We start from the raw sequence: 23,030 nt of genomic DNA on the forward strand, positions 1-23,030 counted from the left end.
TTTTTTCGTTCCTCTGTTTAAATTATGCGCTACAAAATATTGAAAAAGGTCCCAACTATTCGGGTTTGCTACAATGTTATTTTTTTTCCAAAGCTTGATTTTTTTCCTGATTAACAAACCCAAGAGAAACAAAATTGATTGAAAATTAAAAGTTTCTACAATTTATGAAGAACATATAAGAACTCCTCATAATTCTAGAAAAATTGCTACACTCTCAAATAGAATCAGCAACTTACCAGAAATTGCATATGGAGGAAATGGCTCTGGCCGAGGAGGAAGTTGCCATCCAGGGCGCCGGAGTAGCAGCGAAGGGGTTGAATCTCCCACCGATAGCAAGCGGCGTTGGCGAAGTTGCAGTTCTACATCGAGGCAGTGGTGTCGAGGTTGGTGCCATCGCAAAGGAGGAAGGAGAGGACACCGTGCATGATGGAAGTGGCTGGATCCTGAGCGGTGAGGACGGCGTCGCGAGTGATTCCACGAGTGTGCTTCGCGGCGGCGTTGTTACGACACGAGGAGCACCGAACGATCATGTGGAGGCAGCGCTAAGTTTCGACGGCGATCCTTGTAGAGATTGGTTCTGTCGTGCTTCTTCAATTGTGGCCAAGCACCACTACTGACGGCGGTGGTCATCCCTTGAGAGCGCGAAGATGAGACTAGAACAGAACAGTGGGACACGGTGGTTGTAGAGGGTGCGCATGGGGAGGGGAGTAGAGTGTGTTAGGGTAAGCGAGGGAGTGGATAGGGAGGGGGATGGGGCAAGGAGAGGAGGGGCAGCATAGGTGGTGGTGGAAGAGGGAGTCAGGGGGCAGGAGGTGGTTGGGATTGGAGGTGGCTAAGGACAGTGACCCACTTCACCGTTTCTGTGGAAGGATTAGGGCTCATAAATGTGAAAGATTGGGAATTTGGGTGAAACGACGTCGTTTTGGGGTGGGAGGACTAATATGTCCTGTTTTGAAAAGCTACACGTTTTGGTGTGAGAGGACTAATATGTCTTGTTTTAAAAAGTTACATGCCACGTATGCTCCCGTAACAGCCAGGTCAGCGCCACGGGAGCTGGTGCACGAAATTACAATCACACTTTTGCAACTCCGCACAACTAACCAGCAAGTGCACTGGGTCGTCCAAGTAATACCTTACGTGAGTAAGGGTCGATCCCACGGAGATTGTCGGCTTGAAGCAAGCTATGGTTATCTTGTAACTCTTAGTCAGGATATCAATAATTCTCAGATTTAATTGTAAAAAGTCAAAGAACATGAAATAAATACTTGTTATGCAGTAGTGAAGAACAGGTTGAGGCTTTGGAGATGCTTTGTCTTCTGAATCTCTACTTTCCTACTATCTTCTTCTTCATACAAGCAAGGCTCCTTCCATGGCAAGCTTTAAGTTGGGCATCACCGTTGTCAATGGCTACTTCCCATCCTCTCAGTGAAAATGTTCCAAATGCGCTGTCACCGCACGACTAATCATCTGTCGGTTCTCGATCATGTCGGAATAGGATCCATTGATCCTTTTGCGTCTGTCACTACGCCCAACACTCGCGAGTTTGAAGCTTGTCACAGTCATCCCTTCCCAGATCCTACTCAGAATACCACAGACAAGGTTTAGACGTTTCGGATCTCAGGAATGGCCTCCAATAATTCTAGCTTATACCACGAAGGTTCCAATCTTAGATTAGAAACTCAAGAGATACACATTCAAGCTTGATTGCATGTAGAACGGAGGTGGTTGTCAGGCACGCGTTCATAGGTGAGAATGATGACGATTGTCACGGATCATCACATTCATCAGGTTGAAGTGCGAATGAATATCTTAGAATAAAAGCAAGCGTGATAGAATGGAAAATAGTAGTAATTGCATTAATTCATGAAGAACAGCATAGCTCCTCACCCCCAACAATGGGGTTTAGAGACTCATGTCGTAGAAGATACAATATGATACGTGTAGAATGTCATGAGGTACAAGATGAATCACTAAAAATAGTTTTTATAGTAAACTAGTGACCTAGGGTTACAAAAAATTAGTAAGCTAGGGTGTTTAGTGTAAAAATCCACTTCCGGAGCCCATTTGGTGTGTGCTTGGGCTGAGCATTGAAGCTTTCATGTGTAGAGACCTTTCTTGGAGTTAAACACCAGCTTTTGTGCCAGTTTGGGCATTTAACTCCAGCTTTTGTGCCAGTTCCGGCGTTAAACGCCAGAATTCTTGAGCTAACTTGGAATGCCTGTTTAGGCCATCAAATCTCGGGAAAAGAATGAACTATTATATATTGCTGGAAAACCCAGGATGTATACTTTCCAACGCAATTGAGAGCGCACCAATTGGGCTTCTGTAGCTCCAGAAAATCTACTTCGAGTGCAGGGAGGTCAGAATCCAACAGCATCTGCAGTCCTTTTTCAGCCTCTGAATCAGATTTTTGCTCAGGTCCCTCAATTTCAGCCAGAAAATGCCTAAAATCACATAAAAACACACAAACTCATAGTAAAGTCCAGAAAAGTGAATTTTAAATAAAAACTAATAAAAATATAATAAAAATTAACTAAAACATACTAAAAACATACTAAAAACAGTGCCAAAAAGCGTATAAATTATCCGCTCATCACAACACCAAACTTAAATTGTTGCTTGTCCCCAAGAAACTGAAAATCAAATAGGATAAAAAGAAGAAAATATACAATAAATTCCAAAAACATCTATGAAGATCAGTACTAATTAGATGAGCGGGGCTTTTAGCTTTCTGCCTCTGAACAGCTTTGGCATCTCACTTCATCCTTTGAAGTTCAGAATGATTGGCTTCTATAGGAACTCAGAATCCAGATAGTGTTATTGATTCTCCTAGTTAAGTATGTTGATTCTTGAACACAGCTACTTTATGAGTCTTGGCCGTGACCCTAAGCATTTTGTTTTCCAGTATTACCACCGGATACATAAATGCCACAGACACATAACTGGGTGAACCTTTTCAGATTGTGACTCAGCTTTGCTAGAGTCCCCAATTAGAGGTGTCCAGAGCTCTTAAGCACACTCTTTTTGCTTTGGACCACGACTTTAACCACTCAGTCTCAAGTTTTCACTTGACACCTTCACGACATAAGCACATGGTTAGGGACAGCTTGGTTCAGCCACTTAGGCCAGGATTTTATTCCTATAGGCCCTCCTATCCACTGATGCTCAAAGCCTTGGATCCTTTTTTTATTTCACCCTTGCCTTTTGGTTTAAAGGGCTATTGGCTTTTTCTGCTTGCCTTTTTTTTTCTTTTTTGCAAGCTTTTCACTATTTTTTCTTGCTTCAAGAATCAATTTTATGATTTTTCAGATTATCAAGTAACATTTCTCCTTTTCCATCATTCTTTCAAGAGCCAACAATTTTAACATTCATGAATCAACAAATTCAAAATATGCACTGTTCAAGCATTCATTCAGAAAAACAAAAAGTATTGCCACCACATCAAAATAATTAATCTGTTTTAAAAATTTGAAATTCATGTAATTCTTCTTCTTTTGCAATAAAAAACACTTTTTATTTAAGAAAGGTGATGGATTCATTTTCATAGCTTTAAGGCATAGACACTTAAACACTGGTGATCATGTAATAAGACACAAACATAAATAAACATAAAGCATAAAAATTTGAAAAACAGAAAATAAAGAACAAGGACATTAAAGAACGGGTCCACCTTAGTGATGGCGGCTTGTTCTTCCTCTTGAAGGTCTTATGGAGTGTTTGAGCTCCTCAATATCTCTTCCTTGCCTTTGTTGCTCCTCTCTCATAACTCTTTGGTCTTTTCTAATTTCATGGAGGATAATGGTTTGCTTTTGTTGAGGTCCATGAGTGGGCTCTCTTGTTTGCTCCATCCTCTTTCTAGTGATGGGCTTTTGAGATGAATCTCTCCATCTCTCATGACTCAGAGTTGGAGGCCACTACCTTCTCTTTCCTCTTTCTAGAGGTTTCTTTGGCCTTAGGTGCCATAAATGGTTATGGAAAAATGAAAAGCAATGATTTTACCACACCAAACTTAGAAGGTTTGCTAGTCCCCGAGCAAAAGATGTGTGAAAATGAAGGGGTGAAGATGGGTTTTTATAGGAGTGGGGAGAGGGTAAGGTTCGGCCATGTATGGATGGGTTTGTGATGGATGGATGTGGATTGGTGAAGGGTAATGAGAAAGAGTAAAAGGGTGTGAAGAAGAGAGAGAGTGAGTTGAGGTTGGTGGGAATCCTATGGTGTTCACAGATCCTGAGGTGTCAAGGATTTCTCATCCCTGCACCAATTAGGCTTGCAAAATGCCCTTTACTGCCAATCCTGGCGTTAAACACCAGGTTGCTGCCCATTTCTAGCGTTTAACGCCAGCTTCTTGCCCTTTTCTGGCATTAAACGCCCAGAATGGTGCCAGATTGGGCGTTTAACACCCATTCTGCTGCCCTTACTGGCGTTTAAACGCCAGTAGGCTTCTCCTCCAGGGTGTGCTATTTTTTTATTCTGTTTTTCAGTTTGTTTTTGCTTTTTCAATTATTTTTGTGACTTCACATGATCATCAACCTACAGAAATCATAAAATAACAATGGAAAATATAAATTTAATATAGATAAGTAAAATTGGGTTGCCTCCCAACAAGTGCTTCTTTAATGTCAGTAGCTTGACAGTGGGCTCTCATGGAGCCTCACAGATACTCATGATGATGGCCTCTTAACACCAAACTTAGAGTTTGGTTGTGTCCTCCCAACACCAAACTTAGAGTTTGAATGTGGGGGTTTTATTTGATTCTGTATTGAGAGAAGCCTTTCATGCTTCTTCCCTTTTCTGTCTGCAAACTATGGTGCTTCCTGAATGGCAAAGAGTTGCTCATCCAGAAAGGTTTCAGAGATCTCAGTAGGAGGGAGGGATGCCCCTGCTACTGGTTCTATCCGGGACAGGTGATCAGCTACGTGGTTCTCTGTCCCTTTTCTGTCTCTTATTTCTATATCAAACTCTTGCAGAAGCAACACCCATCTTATGAGCATGGGTTTTGAATCCTGCTTTGTGAGTAGGTATTTAAGAGAAGCATGGTCAGTATACACAATCACTTTTAAACCTACTAAATAGGATCTAAACTTGTCAATGGCATAAACCATTGCAAGTAACTCTTTTTCTGTGGTTGTGTAATTCTTCTGTGCATCATTTAAAACACGGCTAGCATAGTAAATGACGTGCAGAAGCTTGTTATGCCTCTGTCCCAACACTGCACCAATGGCATGGTCACTGGCATCACACATTAGTTCGAATGGTAATGTCCAGTCTGGTGCAGAGATGACTGGTGCTGTGACCAGCTTAGCTTTCAGGGTTTCAAACGCTTGCAGATACTCTGTGTCAAATACAAATGGCATGTCAGCAGCTAGCAGATTGCTCAGAGATTTTGCAATTTTTGAAAAATCCTTTATAAACCTCCTGTAGAATCCTACATGTCCCAGAAAGCTTCTAATTGCCTTTACATTGGCAGGTGGTGGTAATTTTTCAATTATTTCCACTTTAGCTTGATCCACCTCTATTCCCTTATTTGAAATTTTATGTCCAAGGACAATTCCTTCAGTCACCATGAATGGACATTTTTCCCAGTTTAAAACTAGGTTAGTCTCTTGGCATCTTCTCAGAACAAGTGCTAAATGGTCAAGACAGGAGCTGAATGAGTCTCCAAATACTGAAAAGTCATCCATGAAGACTTCCAGAAATTTTTCCACCATATCAGAGAAAATAGAGAGCATGCATCTCTGAAAGGTTGCAGGTGCATTGCACAGACCAAAAGGCATCTTTCTGTAGGCAAATACTCCAGAAGAACATGTGAATGCTATTTTCTCTTGGTCCTAAGGATCCACTGCAATTTGGTTGTAACCTGAATAGCCATCCAAAAAGCAGTAATATTCATGACTTGCTAGTCTCTCTAGCATCTTGTCTATGAATGGTAAAGGAAAGTGATCCTTTCGGGTGGCTGTATTGAGCCTTCTGTAGTCAATACACATACGCCACCCTGTAACTGTTCTTGTAGGAACCAGTTCATTCTTTTCATTATGAACCACTGTCATGCCTCCCTTCTTGGGGACAACGTGGACAGGGCTCACCCAGGGGCTATCAAAAATAGGATAAATAATCCCAGCCTCTAGTAACTTAGTGACCTCTTTCTGCACCACTTCCTTCATGGCTGGATTTAGCCGCCTCTGTGGTTGAACCACTGGCTTAGCATCATCCTCCAATAGGATCTTGTGCATGCATCTTGCTGGGCTAATGCCCTTAAGGTCACTTATGGACCACCCAAGAGCTGTCTTGTGTGTCCTTAGCACTTGAATTAGTGCTTTCTCTTCCTGTGGATTTAAAGCAGAGTTTATGATCACTGGAAAAGTGTCACCCTCTCCCAGAAATGCATATTTCAGGGATGGTAGTAGTGGTTTGAGCTCTGGTTTAGGAGGTTTCTCCTCTTCCTGAGGGATTTTCAGAGGTTCTTTTATTTTCTCTGATTCCTCCAGATCAGGCTGAACATCTTTAAAGATGTCCTCTAACTCTGATTCAATACTTTCAGTCATATTGACCTCTTCCACCAGGGAGTCAATAATATCAACGCTCATGCAGTCATTTGACGTGTCTGGATGCTGCATAGCTTTGACAACATTTAATTTGAACTCATCCTCATTGACTCTCAGGGTCACTTCCCCTTTTTGGACATCAATGAGAGTTCGTCCGGTTGCTAGGAAAGGTCTTCCTAGAATCAGAGTTGCACTCTTGTGCTCCTCCATTTCCAGTACTACAAAGTCAGTGGGAAAGGCAAATGGGCCAACCTTGACAATCATGTCCTCAATTATTCCTGATGGGTATTTAATGGAGCCATCAGCAAGTTGAAGACATATCCCGGTTGGTTTGACCTCTTCAGTCAAGCCAAGCTTTCTGATGGTGGATGCAGGTATTAGATTGATACTTGCTCCAAGGTCACAAAGAGCTGCCTTGGTACAAGCACCCTCTAATGTGCAAGGTATCATAAAGCTTCCTGGATCTTGAAGCTTCTCTGGTAAGCTTTTCAGAATGACTGCACTGCATTCTTCAGTGAAAAATATTTTTTCAGTTTCTCTCCAATCCTTCTTATGACTTAAGATCTCTTTCATAAACTTAGCATAAGAGGGTATTTGCTCAAGTGCCTCTGCAAACGGGATCTTTATTTCAAGAGTCCTGAGATAGTCTGCAAAGCGGGCAAATTGTTTATCCTATTCCGCTTGGCGGAGTTTTTGAGGATAAGGCATCTTGGCTTTGTATTCCTCAACCTTGGTTGCTGCAGGTTTATTTCCTACAGAGGTGGTTGGAGAAGCCTTTTTAGAGGGGTTGCCATCAGCACTTGCAGGTGTCTGATCCCTCATTGGCGTTTGAACGCCAGGATTGGGTGCAGGATGGGTGTTTAACGCCAGCTTCTCACCCTTTTCTGGCGTTTGAACGCCAGAACTCGACAAAGAATGGGCGTTTAACGCCAACTTTTTTCCTCAAATGCCAGAATTATTCCTCTCTGGCCTCTTGCTGTCCTCAGAGGGATTTTGGGCAGTGGTTTGATCATCCTCTGTCATTTGTTCCTTTCTTGACTTTTTGCTTCCTTGAACTGAATTATTCAATGTCTTCCCGCTCCTTAGTTGAACAGCTTGGCATTCTTCTGTTATCTGTTTAGATAGCTGCTGTCTTGTCTGATTCAATTGTGCTTCTATATTTTTGTTAGCATTTTTAGTGTCTTGGAGCATCTCTTTAAATTCTGCTAATTGTTTTGTCACAGGGAGTAATTGCTGATTAAGTTCAACAATCTGTTCTTGAGGATTATGATCAGTAGTTGCTGTCATAACTTCTTCTTTTATGGAGGGCTCACTACTTGAGTACAGATGTTGATTTCTAGCAACTGTATCTATGAATTCTTGAGCCTCTTCAATTGTCTTTCTCATGTGTATAGATCCACCAGCAGAGTGGTCTAGGGACATTTGAGCTCTTTCTATAAGCCCATAGTAGAAGATGTTTAACTGTACCCACTCTGAAAACATTTCAGAGGGGCATTTCCTTAGCATCCCTATGTACCTCTCCCAGGAATTATAAAGGGATTCATGATCCTCTTGTTTAAAGCCTTGGATGTCCAGCCTTAGCTGTGTCATCCTTTTTGGAGGGTAAAATTGATTCAGGAACTTGTCTGTCAACTGTCTCCATGTTTTTATGCTTGCTATGGGTTGGTTATTTAACCACCTCTTAGCTTGATCTTTTACAGTAAATGGAAACAATAATAATCTGTAGACATCCTGATCCACTTCTTTATCACGTACTGTGCCAGCAATTTGTAAGAATTGTGCCAGAAACTCAGTAGGTTCTTCTTGTGGAATACTGGCAATTTTGCTGCACCATGATAATGAGCTGAGGATTTAGCTCAAAGCTGCTTGCTTTGATGGGAGGTATACAAATGCTACTCCCATATGCAGTTGTAATGGGGTTAGCATATGACCCCAGAGTCCTTCTGGACTGTTCATTTCGACTTATGTCCATGATGGAGAAAAGGGAATTGATATGAATTGCAAATAAATTATATTTTTATTTTTATTTATTTAATTAAAAGTGACCGAAATTAAAATAGAATAAAATAAAATAAATAGAAAATAAAATAAAATATCGAAAAAAGAAAATAAAATAAAATAAAAGCAAATTGAAAACTAAATTAATTAATTTAATTAAAAAGACTTTGGAATTAGCAATTAAGAAGATATGATTGAAAATTTATTTTGAAGAAGATATGATTGAGAAGATATGATTGCAATTAAAAGAAAGATATGATTGAAAAGATATGATCGAAGAAATTAAAAATATTTGATTTTTGAAAAAGATTTGAAAAGATCAATTTTTGAAATTAGAATTTTGACTTGACTAAAAAAAATATAATTTTGAAAATCTTTGACTAAATTAATGCAAAATTTCGAAAATTATGAGTAAAATAAGGAAAAGATATTTTTTTTATTTTTGAATTTTAATGAGGAAAGAGAAAAACAACAAAATGACACTAAACTTAGAAATTTTAGATCAAAACAAAGAGAACAAACAAGAAAACTTTGAATGTCAAGATGAACACCAAGAACACTTTGAAGATCAAGATGAACACCAAGAACAAATTTTTGAAAAATTTTTAAGTAATTAAAAGCACAAAAACACCAAACTTAAAATTTTTAGAAAATCAAACACAAATTTTCGAAAATTTAAAGGAAAACACAAAGAAGACACCAAACTTAGAATTTTTAAAAATCAAGGAAAAACTAAGAACATGCAAATTCGAAAAATTGAAAGAAAATAAAAGCATGCAATTGACATCAAACTTAAAATATAAAACTAAACTCAAATAAAAGACTCTAAACCAACAAAAATAAATTATTCCTAATCTAAGCAACAAGATAAACCGTCAGTTGTCCAAACTCAAACAATCCCCGGCAACGGCGCCAAAAACTTTGTGCATAAAATTACAATCACACTTTTGCAACTCCGCACAACTAACCAGCAAGTGCACTGGGTCGTCCAAGTAATACCTTACGTGAGTAAGGGTCGATCCCACGGAGATTGTCGGCTTGAAGCAAGCTATGGTTATCTTGTAACTCTTAGTCAGGATATCAATAATTCTCAAATTTAATTGTAAAAAGTCAAAGAACATGAAATAAATAATTGTTATGCAGTAGTGAAGAACAGGTTGAGGCTTTGGAGATGCTTTGTCTTCTGAATCTCTGCTTTCCTACTATCTTCTTCTTCATGCACGCAAAGCTCCTTCCATGGAAAGCTTTAAGTTGGGCATCACCGTTGTCAATGGCTACTTCCCGTCCTCTCAGTGAAAATGTTCCAAATGCGCTGTCACCGCACGACTAATCATCTGTCGGTTCTCGATCATGTCGGAATAGGATCCATTGATCCTTTTGCGTCTGTCACTACGCCCAACACTCGCGAGTTTGAAACTCGTCACAGTCATCCCTTCCCAGATCCTACTCAGAATACCACAGACAAGGTTTAGACGTTCCGGATCTCAGGAATGGCCTCCAATAATTCTAGCTTATACCACGAAGGTTCCAATCTTAGATTAGAAACTCAAGAGATACACATTCAAGCTTGATTGCATGTAGAACGGAGGTGGTTGTCAGGCACGCGTTCATAGGTGAGAATGATGACGATTGTCACGGATCATCACATTCATCAGGTTGAAGTGCGAATGAATATCTTAGAATAAAAGCAAGCGTGATAGAATGGAAAATAGTAGTAATTGCATTAATTCATGAAGAACAGCATAGCTCCTCACCCCCAACAATGGGGTTTAGAGACTCATGTCGTAGAAGATACAATATGATACGTGTAGAATGTCATGAGGTACAAGATGAATCACTAAAAATAGTTTTTATAGTAAACTAGTGACCTAGGGTTACAAAAAATTAGTAAGCTAGGGTGTTTAGTGTAAAAATCCACTTCCGGAGCCCACTTGGTGTGTGCTTGGGCTGAGCATTGAAACTTTCATGTGTAGAGACCTTTCTTGGAGTTAAACGCCAGCTTTTGTGCCAGTTTGGGCGTTTAACTCCAGCTTTTGTGCCAGTTCCGGCGTTAAACGCCAGAATTCTTGAGCTGACTTGGAACGCCTGTTTGGGCCAGCAAATCTCGGGCAAAGTATGGACTATTATATATTTCTGGAAAGCCCAGGATGTCTACTTTCCAACACAATTGAGAGCGCACCAATTGGACTTCTGTAGCTCCAGAAAATCCACTTCGAGTGCAGGGAGGTCAGAATCCAAAAGCATCTACAGTCCTTTTTCAGCCTCTGAATCAGATTTTTGCTCAAGTCCCTCAATTTCAGCCAGAAAATACCTGATATCACAGAAAAATACACAAACTCATAGTAAAGTCCAGAAAAGTGAATTTTAAATAAAAACTAATAAAAATATAATAAAAACTAACTAAAATATACTAAAAACATACTAAAAACAATGCCAAAAAGCGTATAAATTATCCGCTCATCAGGAGCCAAGTCAGCATTTCCGTGGAGTCCAACAGAGTCACTTCAACGAGGGGTAAATTTGTCCGCGTTTTGGAAGAATTAGGAACATGAATGTATTTTCTAATCTTTGGGGACGAAAATGTCCGCAAAAAAAAAGGTAAGGCACCTATTTGTCTTTTACTTAAAGATTTTTTTTTATTTTTCAACTAGGTTCCTCTGTGTCTTCATCAGCAAAAATTGGTTAATGGATGAGTAATGATGACATTGCCTATAATAACAATTGTACTGAGTCTTAAGCTTCTAGGGTTTAGCTTATTGGCTCCCGCATGAAAATAAAGCTGCTTCCTTTCTTTTTATTTTTTATCACTATGATCATTATATGATGCTAAACACACAAGAATATATTTATTCATTTATGATTTTATATCTTCCTAAACCATCAATCGAAACAAGGAATTATTTATGGTGGGTAAAGTTATATTTAATTTTTTAGAGTTCAAGTGCTAATATTCTAAATGTGTAACTATTTTTAATGTTGTACTGATGGTTATGCTTGTATGATGTTTGGTCTTAAAATTTTGATAATATTAAATCGGATTTGGTTTATTAACTAAAGGAACCATAATTTTTTTAACGCTAGAAGAAATCATGATTTATTGCAATTAAATGTACTCTTTGATTTAGTAGGAGAAATAATTAAAACAATAAGATTTATGTTCGACTTAATATTAATAATAATAATAATAGCTATAGAAGATTTTATAAGGTTAATAATAATAATAGGTACAGAAGATTTTAAGGGGTGTTCGTTTGAGAACAATTATTCTAATTTTGAAAAGTCTAAAAGTTTAAAATTTTAAAATAATTACTGTATTTATTTATTGAAATAAAAAATTTAAATAAAAAATAATTTGTGAAAAAAAATATCGACGTGAATGATATTGTAATGAAAATATTATTTTAAAGGAATAAAAAGTTTGAGGTGAAACAATATTTTTTCTGCTTTAAATTTGTTTTTTTAAAAAATAATTATCATGACTTGTTAACTTAATTAGATTCAATCACTATAAAGTAAAAGATAAAAGAGAAAATTTCTACGTATAAGTGTTTTGCGATTATAAGCTTTATAAGTTTGAAGAGAACGAAATCTACTAAACGCGCTGCTTATATTACGTGCCTCTTTAACAGACTTTTAAATCAATTCAAATCAATTAACGCGCAAATATATAACTTCTATTTTTCAAAAGATTTCGTTTCTTTTTTCGAGTTTTTTGCCAAATTTGTTGGATCTCCTTCGTACATTTTCTCTTTGCCTTTTCATTCGTTGTTTTACCTGCGTTTATCACTGGTTTTTTCTTCGTCATTTACGTGCATTTTCTCTCTCTATATTCTTGCTTCGTTTTTTTTCGATTTTCATGATTTCTGAAATCAAACTTTGAAACCGTTTTGAAGATAATGAAACTTCAGAAATACACCCAAACGATTACAGAAATATACCCAAATGGTTACGGAAAGGATTACAGAAATATCGGTTACAGAAATACACCCAAAGGATTTAAGAAATACACCCAAAACATGGGGGAGACAGTATATTTCTTTTTGAAATCTTTTAATGTTTTGCTGGTTAAGGACAAAGCACATGGCAGAGACAATCTAGAAAAAAAATATAGAAGAGCAGTAAAACAGTACCTTGAATAATGTTTCTTTGTTTTTTCTGGTGATTTTTTATGGAAATTTGTATCTTTTCTTCTTGATTTCTTCTGCTCTTCGCGAGGAGTTGAAACGTTTCTGCAGAATCGTAGTTTGTTTCAAATGTCGCTTGAATATTGACGGTTTGCGTTTTGACTGAGGAAGAAATAGAAGAGTGAACGTGTTGTGGAAGGGTGATTAAGACGCGTGCGTTTAAAAGAGTGGTGCGCATGTTTTTTTCTTAAACTTGGACCAACTTGTATAACTTGTAAGCCAAAAAAGCTTGTATGTGTAGCCGGTCTGAAAGTAAAAATACGCATATACCTCTTTTAAATCCATCGTTGATGTTGTTTATAGGGAAAAAACGGACTTCAACATCTACATAAAATCTCAGCGGAATTTGCCGAGGAAAGTTGGAATTTGGCCGAGATCCTGCCACAATACCAGTTGGGATGGCTGGGATGAAAAAACCGATATCTCATCTGATCTCGTCTCAGATGCGTGCTGGGATGGGGTGGGTTGCCTCAATCCCATTAGGGTCCTATGGGATTGACTGCTATGATAGGTAACTCTGCAAATAACATAGGTCTACAACAATCAAAATTTTCATTTCAAATTATTATTCAGAGTTGTGTTAGATCACATAATATCACATGCTTTTTCTTTGTTTAACGATCTAGAGAAGAGTAAAAACCCGGATAGATTTAGTTGTTTGTTTGGTTCCATCTTAAGCTTTTAGTTAAAGTCAAACAGTTTAATCCCAAAAAGAAAGAACAGTTGGCCTAAACTGCCAGAAACAATTAATATCCGGGTTAACCGGGGATAGGATAAACCAAAAAAATTAAATGATCAGTTTGAACAGTCAAAGAGAGTTGCCATGCTTGTCGCAGATATTTTTTACTTTTGTAATTAATAATTTTTCCATCCGTAAATGGCAATGCATGATTACATATATCCAAGAAAAGAAAAATAATAATTAATAAGCATACATAGCGAACTGGATTTCTGTTTATATTTTTAAGGATAATTCAATTTCTTACAAAATTAATCTCTAATCATTCACAAAGAGTAAAACTATTTAATCCATAAAAAGATGGTTTTACATGAATGTCTCAAAAAATAAATAATAAATAATAATTTTATTTTTATCTGTTTATTAAAAATCACATAGTCCTTTAAAAGAATAATTATTTATATAAAAATATTTTTGTGTAAAAATAATAACTAAAAATATAATTATTTATAGAAAATTATTTTTATGTAAAAAATAATAATTAAATTTTTTAAATAATTTAATATATTTAATTAAATTATTTAATATACATAATACAAATTTATGTCTTAATTATTGTCAGATGTCTGAATAGTAAACACTAAAGATTAGTATTTATTCCATAATAAAAAAATTATTAATATATGTTCTAAAGATATATTTTACTAAAATTATTAAAAATATAATATTTTTATATTTTAAATATATTAGCTAAAATTTAATTTTAATATACTATTTGTATTAAATAACATTACATATATATTCAATTATATAATATTATATCAATAAAAATAATTATTTAAAAAAATAAATATTATTAAAAAATTATAGAAAATATTTTATAGTATTAATATATTAAAATTAAATTTATATTAAATATATGAAATTAAGAAGCAAAATAACTAAATAAAAAAAGAAGGTAGAATTTGTGGTTTGACTGAGGAATGGATGTATTGGTCTTAGATGTATAGTAGTTAGTAGACCACACAGTAAAGCAGAAACACTATTTGTCTTTCTTGCAAAATGCAGAGTCTCTCACACACAAATTTCATAAACATAAAACTAAAGAGAACCAACCAACGAACCTGTCTGTCACCTTCTTCGATCTAACCCACCTCACAACCAAACCTCCTTCGCTTTTCATCTTCATTTTCATTTTCATTTTCATTACATAACATAATATGCTTATGCTTATGCTTATGCTTCCCAAGGTATATTTTATATTCTATTATATATTTATATTTCCTTCCTCTTTCTTATTACTTGTTTCATTTTTTGCTTTTATGCCATTTACTTTCCTCAATTCTACTTTCGATCCTCTAACCGATATAACTTCTATCTTTTGCTTTTTCCCTGAGCTGAAGTCGCAATACTTCTCTTAATTAAATTTTCTGCACTCGGATCGGGTTTTCCACCTCCGTTCTGCTATTAGGATCTCTTTTTCATTTTTGGGGAATTTTTTTTTTAAATTTTGTAATTTTTTTGGCGGGTGTTGGGACGAGGTGTTTTTCGTTGGATTTGTGATTCCTACGGATGGATCTTTGAAGTTCACTCAATGGGAAAATGAAGGAAAAAATTGCATTTATTGTTTTCATGTATTTTTGGACTTAGGTTTTCTGTGCATAGAAGGTGGTACTTTACTGTTTTTGCTTCAGTTTCATGGTCATTTATTTAGTTTTGCTTTGATTAAAAATTAAAAAATATAATTTTGTTGCTGTTGATTCTAGAAGGCAGATGAGTGAGTTTTGAGCTGTTGAAGAAGTTGCAAGGAAGTGAGGGAAGAACCTGAATATGGCGTCTGTTGGTATGGCACCAACATCAGGCGTGAGAGAATCAGGTGGCGGCGTTGATAGATTGCCGGAAGAGATGAACGATATGAAAATTAGGGATGATAAGGTATGCCACTACACTCTGTTAATTTCTTGGCACAATATCCCTTTTCTTTTTGTGTTTTGTGTTTTTAAGTTTCAGAGTTTAGTTCTTTATGGTTGGTTCATCTTGCAGGAAATGGAAGCTACAGTTGTTGATGGCAATGGAACGGAGACCGGCCATATCATTGTAACTACTATTGGTGGTAGAAATGGTCAACCAAAGCAGGTACATTTTCTCCTTCTATCTTTTTCCCCTGATATATCTGTGGAATGCTTTAAATAATCTAGCTGATAACTAGTTTATTGTCTCACTTGCTGTGTTGACATGGTGCTTGGATGATGTAGGCTAGTATATAAACAATTTAATTCATTTGTGGACCTAATTTTTTTTGAATATGTTATTTTCCCCTGTCTTGTCTTTTATAGATGTTGTGACGAGGAGTGTGGGGATTTGCATGAGATTTAATTTAATTTATTCTGTTTATTCTTAAAATCAAAAGTGTGTTATCCTCAAGATTTGGTTATTATGCCAGCTGTACTGCATGCTGACTTGAATTTTTATACAGTGAATAGCACAACTGTGTGCTGTCTTCAACATGTTTGTGTTGTGCTTTGTCATTGGTAAATATCCTCTCCCATATGTTAGGATATAGATATAGTTAATATATCATATATTAGGGTTTTATTTTCATCTTCATCTTTTATTTTGAAAATGCTAAGGAGACAATAACCCAAACTTATCTTATTTAACTAACATCCATAATTTCATATATATATATAACATCTATAATTACACCCTTGTTACATCTGAAATTACTCAATTATTCTAGCAGTAATTAAAGAATACAAAATAAGGTAAGCGGTGATTAAGAAATGCAAAATAAGGTAATATTGTCTCTCAAAACATTTTCTCGGCAATACTAGTGAGACAATAATCTAAAGTTATCTCATTTAATCTAACATTCATAATTTCATGCATGTAACATCTATTATTACACACTTATTTCATCTAATATTACCTATTACAACGGTAATTAATGAATCATGAATGCAAAATAAGGTAACTTTGGGCTGATTTATACTGATTTTTATTGTCTCCCAAACATTTTTATTTTGTTTTGTTTTATTTAAGTGTATTTGTAAATTATTATTCCATTTTTAACATAAATGCTCATTTATTGCGGTAGATTAATTGAACACCTTTCTTAATTCTTAATGTTTCAGACTATAAGTTACATGGCAGAGCGGGTTGTTGGGCATGGATCATTTGGGGTTGTCTTCCAGGTGCTGATTCCTATACTGTGTACTGGATGATGTATCGTTTGGCCTTTCAAATGCAATGTCAATGTGCCTCTGATGCTGATTTTACTTATTTATTTATTTATTTTGGCCTTTGTAATTGTGTAGGCTAAATGCTTGGAGACTGGTGAAACTGTAGCTATCAAAAAGGTTCTTCAAGATAAGAGGTATAAGAATCGGGAGCTTCAGACAATGCGTCTGCTTGACCACCCAAATGTTGTCTCTTTGAAGCATTGTTTCTTTTCAACCACTGAAAAGGATGAACTATACCTTAATTTGGTACTAGAGTATGTTCCTGAAACAGTTAGCCGTGTGATCAAACATTACAACAAGTTGAGCCAAAGGATGCCACTAATATATGTGAAACTCTATACGTACCAGGTATGCTTAATTGTGATCCCTTTATCAGTTGTATACTGAGGAATATCTGTCTTAAACTGTTAATGTTATAGATTACTTTCTAGAGTTCTATACCTTGATTTTACTCAAATTTTGGAGCATGCATTGAACATTAATGATGAATCTTAAAAGCATGCTACCCCGGTTCTTATTTTTTGTTCTTTTTAATAAATCATAATCTCATCTTGATGAACAAGTTGCAACTAGTTAAATGAAATGTATTTAGTATTTAAATATTATTATGAACATAAAAAGGAATTTAGAAGCCTGATCTTTGCAATACTTTCCTTTCAAATCCATTCCATTTGAGTTGGCATTTTCTTCAGCATAATTATGGTCATATATATTGTGAAAATGTTTATTATGCCTTACTTAAAAGAAAAGTGGATGACACCTAAAATCAAACAATTTTTTTAATAAGGTCAGTTGACACAAAAGGTGTTAATTCTCAATCTTCACTTTGCTGAAAGTTGCTGCTTCCTACAATTGATTGACTCATGGATACCAGTTGACAAAGTTGAATTACTTGTTAAAAATAGCAGCATTTCATTGCGTTTAGTTTGGGCAAGGGTTTTTTATTTTCTATTTCGAGATCATGTGTTCTCCTTCCTGTAGTAAGCTCTGTTCTGAAGTGTTATTGGTTTTCTTATTATACTGCAGATCTTTAGGGCACTATCTTATATACATCGCTGCATTGGAGTCTGCCATCGGGATATCAAGCCTCAAAATCTATTAGTATGAGTGTTATTTACCATATCTTCTCATTGATTATATTTTTCTCACTTGTGTTTCAGTTCTCACAGTGTTTGGTGTAGCAAAAATGGGTTATTTCCATCTCAAACTCTATTATTGCTGACTGAAAGCTTTTCTGTCCAGGTCAATCCACATACCCACCAGGTTAAATTATGTGACTTTGGGAGTGCAAAAGTCTTGGTACGTTTTTTATGTGTTTTTTCTCCTTCAACATTCACCTTAGAGCTTCATCAGCTGTCCTATTTACAACAGTTTACATTTACTTTGTTGGTCTGATCTTTTGACAGGTAAAAGGTGAACCAAATATATCATACATATGTTCTAGATACTATAGAGCACCTGAGCTTATATTTGGAGCCACTGAATATACCACAGCTATTGATGTTTGGTCTGTTGGTTGCGTATTGGCTGAGCTTCTGCTTGGACAGGTTAGTATCAATTGATTGGAGTTCTTTTTATTTTTCATTTGGCATCTATAATAACGAAATTTATTTTTCCTTTTCCAGCCTTTGTTCCCTGGTGAGAGTGGAGTTGATCAACTTGTTGAGATCATCAAAGTAATCTTTCTAATTTTTTTGGTTGTTTGTTAATGCTGCTATTTTTTCCTAATTTGCATTGAATCCTTTGAAATTGGTAGACTTGGATGGGTTATGTTAACTAAAGCTGTAACTTGTAACATCATATCATGCAATTGATAAAGAACTGTCACTGTTGAGTAGCCTTGCTGATTTGCCATGACATGTAAATAAATGTTCCATTTGTTGTTTCAATAGGTTCTGGGCACTCCAACAAGGGAAGAGATTAAGTGCATGAACCCTAACTATACAGAATTTAAATTCCCACAGATTAAAGCACATCCATGGCACAAGGTAGATTCAATAGCTTCTGTTTTATAATATAATGTTGCTAACCGCACCAAAATATCTGTTAACTACTCTTGTTTAGCACACATCGTAACATAAATTTATTGATTTGCTACTACCAGATATTCCATAAGCGCATGCCTCCAGAAGCTGTTGATTTGGTCTCAAGACTACTACAATACTCACCTAATCTGCGTTGCTCAGCTGTGAGTATATGATTTCTTAGCAGGCCTAATAGTTCTGGAATTGTATCCTAATCTGGAACTAGTACTCTCCATTATTATGTAATGGTCCATAAACTGTGTGGCAGTTCTATAGTTTCTAATCTAATTAGTCATGGTTGTCTCCCGTCCTCTTAAGTTTTATAGTGGGTTCTTATTTTGTCTATAACTGGTGCAGTTAGATGCCTTGACCCATCCTTTCTTTGATGAACTACGTGATCCAAATGCTCGCTTACCAAATGGTCGTTTCCTTCCACCATTATTCAATTTCAAAGCTCATGGTATGATAATAATTCAAATTATGTCATTGTTTTTGTGACTTTATTGCCATCAATAGTTCTGGCTGATTGTTTGGGTTTATTTTCTGCTTGTGCACCAGAACTGAAGGGGGTTCCAGCCGAGGTATTGGTGAAATTGATTCCAGAGTATGCGAGGAAGCAATGCCCGTTTCTCGGCTTGTGATAAAAATATCATAAAATGGAACAAAATTGCATCTGCGGTCTACATATGAATGCTACTCCGTGTTTCCTCTATTTATGTTCTATGAAATTTGTTCCATTTGCCTGTCTTTGTTGTATTTTCGGTGTCTTTGTAAAAACAGATTGAGATATATATCGGTACTCAAATATTTTACCCAATGCTTGATGGGTATTCAGAGGAACACCGACCGTGTTTTCATGTACAACAGCAGATTGTAACATCGAATAGAAGACCAAAATGTCATGTGTTATATATTTGTGGATACAATGATATGGGGTGGCAGACTTAGTTATGCTCTCCATGTTAGTTAGTTCTGATTACAATTCTGTTGTCTCGATTATCTTGGGACAAAAGCAAGTGGTTTGAATATCAGTTTCAAGAAGAGACAAGTAGTGTCTTGTTCGTGAAGACATTCAAATGTTCAACTGTGAAGAGTTTCAAGTCCCTTCTATCTAGTATCTACTATCATGGGGATCTTAATGTGATGTGTTGTTGATTAAAATATTCTATTCATAGTTTATAATTACTAATCATAGTGCAACAAACTAGACTACATTTTTCACTTATAAACAGATTTGATTTGCCCAACATGCATTGCAAATTCAAGTAACGTGTTTTCTCTTCGTCATATCCTAGTCAAACAATGTAGAAGTCACTAGAATAGCTTAGTAGTTTCAATGGTGTCAATGTACAATAATAACAACGTTGATCTTAAACAAGAGAGTTGTCGTAGTCTACACAAATGTTTCCATTGAGAATAACGAAATGTGTATTATTAGCTAAAAACATGAGAGAATGTCCATACAACCAGATCTTATAAACTAACCCGAGACTATCAATAACAATGAAAGGTTGGCAAATCCTCACTTGTGGAGTCAACTTGCTGAATCAGAGTGCGATTCTACTCCCCAAACGGAGTGGTCAGTTTTGTGTGATGATTACAATGTAAGACTCAACCATCCACAAGAAAAGCAGCTTCCACTAAGCTCAAAGATGGTGCTAAGATAGTTTAGAAGTGTCTTCATTCCAAACCATTCTAGCAAATCACTAATCACTATAGTGATCACTCATTTTACTGCATAAGCTTGACCCTGCTTCCTCGTTTCTTTGATCATAAATCATAATGCCCCACTAACTGTGTCTATGTGTAGCCAATGATAGTGACATTGCTTGTTTCAAAATCCCAGTGGTTCCATCAATGTTCAAACACAGTATTAACTCAATTTTTATGGCTAGCAATGAGATAGTATATATAGTGGCCAAATATGTTGCACTCTAAATAGCCAAGTGAACTAATACTATGTTTGATCGTTCAAACTTAGCTACTTAGAAGCTTAACCTATAAACATGATATTCTTTCTGTTCAGAACTCAAGTTTTCTTAATATTAGTAATATGTTTGTTATTTCTCCCAATTTATGGCAGGCTTTCAATGTCCCTCATCTCATTCTCTCCTTCTCCATCACCTGAGGGAACTGGTGAAATTGTCGAAAGATCTCTTGTTTTCGATGTAAGATCTTTTGGTGCAGTTGGGGATGGTGTCTCTGATGATACACAAGCATTTCAGTTGGCTTGGGACACAGCATGTCGAGCCGAAGAATCGCGAAGTCTCCTTGTTCCCAAGGGTAATGTCTTCATGATACAATCTACTATATTCACAGGGCCTTGTCTATCTGGCCTTACTTTTAAGGTAATGTCCTTATGTCATATTAATATTTTCTGCAAAATATTGTTACTATTAGTACATGGCTAAATATATGACGTGTGCTTTAATATTTTTACCATTAATATAAAGGTTGAAGGTACTATTATGCCACCCGATGGACCTGATTCATGGCCGAAGAATAAAAGCAAGAAACAATGGCTGGTTTTCTATAGAATCAATGGATTGACAATGAAGGGAGGTGGTCTTATTGATGGTAGGGGAGAGAAATGGTGGAACCTCCCTTGCAAGCCTCACAAAGTAAATAGTTTACCATTTTTCTTTCTCTCTTTACCTTTTGAGGTTTAATATTTCTGTGCTTACATTTCCATTGAACAGGGTATTAATGGAACAACACTACCAGGTCCATGTGATAGTCCTGTGGTAAGTCACATATTAATAACTGAATCTTGTTGATTTTTTTTTTTTTTTTTTGAGTGGCACATAATTTGAGGAGCTTATGAATGAAATTTGAATCCTTGTTATGCAGGCCATCAGGTTCTTTATGAGTTCTAATTTGAGAATAGAAGGACTAAAAATTAAGAACAGTCCAAAATTCCATTTCAGATTTGAAGATTGCCAAAATGTACATATTGAAAAGCTTATCATAAGATCACCTGCTCTGAGCCCCAACACTGATGGGATTCACATTGAGAACACAAACAATGTTAGGATTTACAATTCACTCATTTCCAATGGTAATTCAAAAAACTATCAAAATTTAAAACTTGTCAATCCCTATATTGCCCTTGTTTGTCTTCATTCCTATCACTGTATACAGGTGATGACTGTGTGTCCATTGGAGCCGGTTGTTACAATGTGGACATCAAGAATATCAAGTGTGGTCCAAGTCATGGAATTAGGTACACTTCACTAGTAGCTAGTTACCATAAGGGTCACAAGCATGGACTACTCAGCTTAAATTCTTTCAAAAAATGCTAAGAACAATAAATAATCTTGTAACGTTGACTCTAATGTGTACTATGATTACTCGTAGTTACATGAACTTACTAATTATGTGACGTAACGTTAAAGAAAGTCATGAGTATATTTTTCACGTAAAATATTTTACATGTAAGTATGTGATATATTATATTTTATTTCTATACCAAAACGTATTGTGTTCCATGTAATTATGGATTAATAAGTGGTATTCGATTGCAGCATTGGGAGCCTAGGGAACTACAACTCGCGAGCTTGTGTGTGGAACATCACAGTGAGTGAGTCAGTTATTAAGAACTCTGATAATGGTGTTCGGATCAAAACATGGCAAGGTGGAAGAGGTTCAGTGTCAATGGTAACCTTCGAGAGCATTCACATGGACAATGTCCGCAACCCAATCATCATAGACCAATACTATTGCCCCTTAAAGAACTGCATCAACCAAACTTCTGCGGTTTCAGTGTCCAATGTGTCATACTCAAACATAAGAGGCACTTACGATTTCAGAAGCTTCCCTATGCGCTTTGCATGCAGTGATTCTGTTCCATGCACAGATATTATGCTTTCTCAAGTGGAATTGTTTCCTTCACAAGAAGGCCATATTTTGACCAACCCCTTTTGCTGGAATGTTTATGGCACTGTGAGCACACTGACAACACCACCACTTTTATGCCTTCAAGAGGGACCTCCATTAATGCTGCCTCAACATGATGTTGTGCCGTGTTATTAGACTTATACTTTAATTAATCTTGAGACCAAAAAGTTGAATACTTGAATGTTCCAATTACCCACTTTCATTCCAGGATGTAAAGGATTCCCTTATCCAAAACGTTTTGAACTATTAAATGATCTCCATAACAAACATATTTTTTAAAGTTTTTTTTAATAATTATCTAATAGTCTTTATTTAATTTTAATTATAAATTAATTTTTTAATTCCGCCTATGTTATATTTGCGATACATAACCAGTCCCAAGTTCAGATAAAGGAAGAAAGTTGTGTTAGGTCTTCGACAGCCAATATAACAACTTAGTCGAATCTTCATGACATAGATCAAAG

General features: G+C 36.2%; 2 protein-coding genes across 6 annotated transcripts; both read left to right on the top strand.

The window, feature by feature from the left end:
* Positions 1-14,381: 14,381 nt before the first annotated feature.
* On the top strand, positions 14,382-19,916 carry LOC112758007 (shaggy-related protein kinase alpha). 5 transcript variants are annotated; one of them, XM_025806565.3, is made up of 13 exons: positions 14,382-14,653; positions 15,170-15,338; positions 15,447-15,539; positions 16,538-16,597; positions 16,721-16,993; positions 17,672-17,746; positions 17,888-17,944; positions 18,052-18,192; positions 18,271-18,321; positions 18,538-18,633; positions 18,750-18,833; positions 19,027-19,129; positions 19,228-19,916. In XM_025806565.3, exons 2-13 carry the CDS (start codon positions 15,234-15,236, stop codon positions 19,308-19,310), a joined length of 1,221 nt encoding a protein of 406 aa, XP_025662350.1. In that variant the 5' UTR covers positions 14,382-14,653; positions 15,170-15,233; the 3' UTR covers positions 19,311-19,916. The 5 variants fall into 5 exon arrangements, 4 of the variants coding, with proteins under 4 accessions (XP_025662350.1, XP_025662351.1, XP_025662352.1 ...); XM_025806566.3 differs by having other exon boundaries at positions 14,395-14,653; positions 15,173-15,338; XM_025806567.3 differs by having other exon boundaries at positions 14,480-15,071; positions 15,173-15,338.
* Positions 19,917-20,549: 633 nt separating this feature from the next.
* Positions 20,550-22,817, top strand: LOC112758006 (polygalacturonase At1g48100-like). Its single transcript, XM_025806564.3, has 6 exons — positions 20,550-21,017; positions 21,123-21,290; positions 21,369-21,413; positions 21,520-21,727; positions 21,811-21,892; positions 22,194-22,817. Exons 1-6 carry the CDS (start codon positions 20,676-20,678, stop codon positions 22,699-22,701), a joined length of 1,353 nt encoding a protein of 450 aa, XP_025662349.1. The 5' UTR covers positions 20,550-20,675; the 3' UTR covers positions 22,702-22,817.
* Positions 22,818-23,030: the final 213 nt, after the last annotated feature.

Source organism: Arachis hypogaea, chromosome 16 (assembly GCF_003086295.3).
Source record: "Arachis hypogaea cultivar Tifrunner chromosome 16, arahy.Tifrunner.gnm2.J5K5, whole genome shotgun sequence".
Lineage (NCBI taxonomy): Eukaryota > Viridiplantae > Streptophyta > Magnoliopsida > Fabales > Fabaceae > Arachis > Arachis hypogaea.

Excerpts from the sequence above, each read along its gene's own strand:
- LOC112758006 (XM_025806564.3), top strand. The coding sequence starts at position 20,676 with ATGATATTCTTTCTGTTCAGAACTCAAGTTTTCTTAATATTAGTAATA. Across the intron at positions 21,728-21,810 it reads CAATTCACTCATTTCCAATG|GTGATGACTGTGTGTCCATT; the intron begins GTAATTCAAAAA and ends CACTGTATACAG. Across the intron at positions 21,893-22,193 it reads GGTCCAAGTCATGGAATTAG|CATTGGGAGCCTAGGGAACT; the intron begins GTACACTTCACT and ends ATTCGATTGCAG.
- LOC112758007 (XM_025806565.3), top strand. The coding sequence starts at position 15,234 with ATGGCGTCTGTTGGTATGGCACCAACATCAGGCGTGAGAGAATCAGGT. Across the intron at positions 15,540-16,537 it reads GAAATGGTCAACCAAAGCAG|ACTATAAGTTACATGGCAGA; the intron begins GTACATTTTCTC and ends TTAATGTTTCAG. Across the intron at positions 18,322-18,537 it reads AACTTGTTGAGATCATCAAA|GTTCTGGGCACTCCAACAAG; the intron begins GTAATCTTTCTA and ends TTGTTTCAATAG.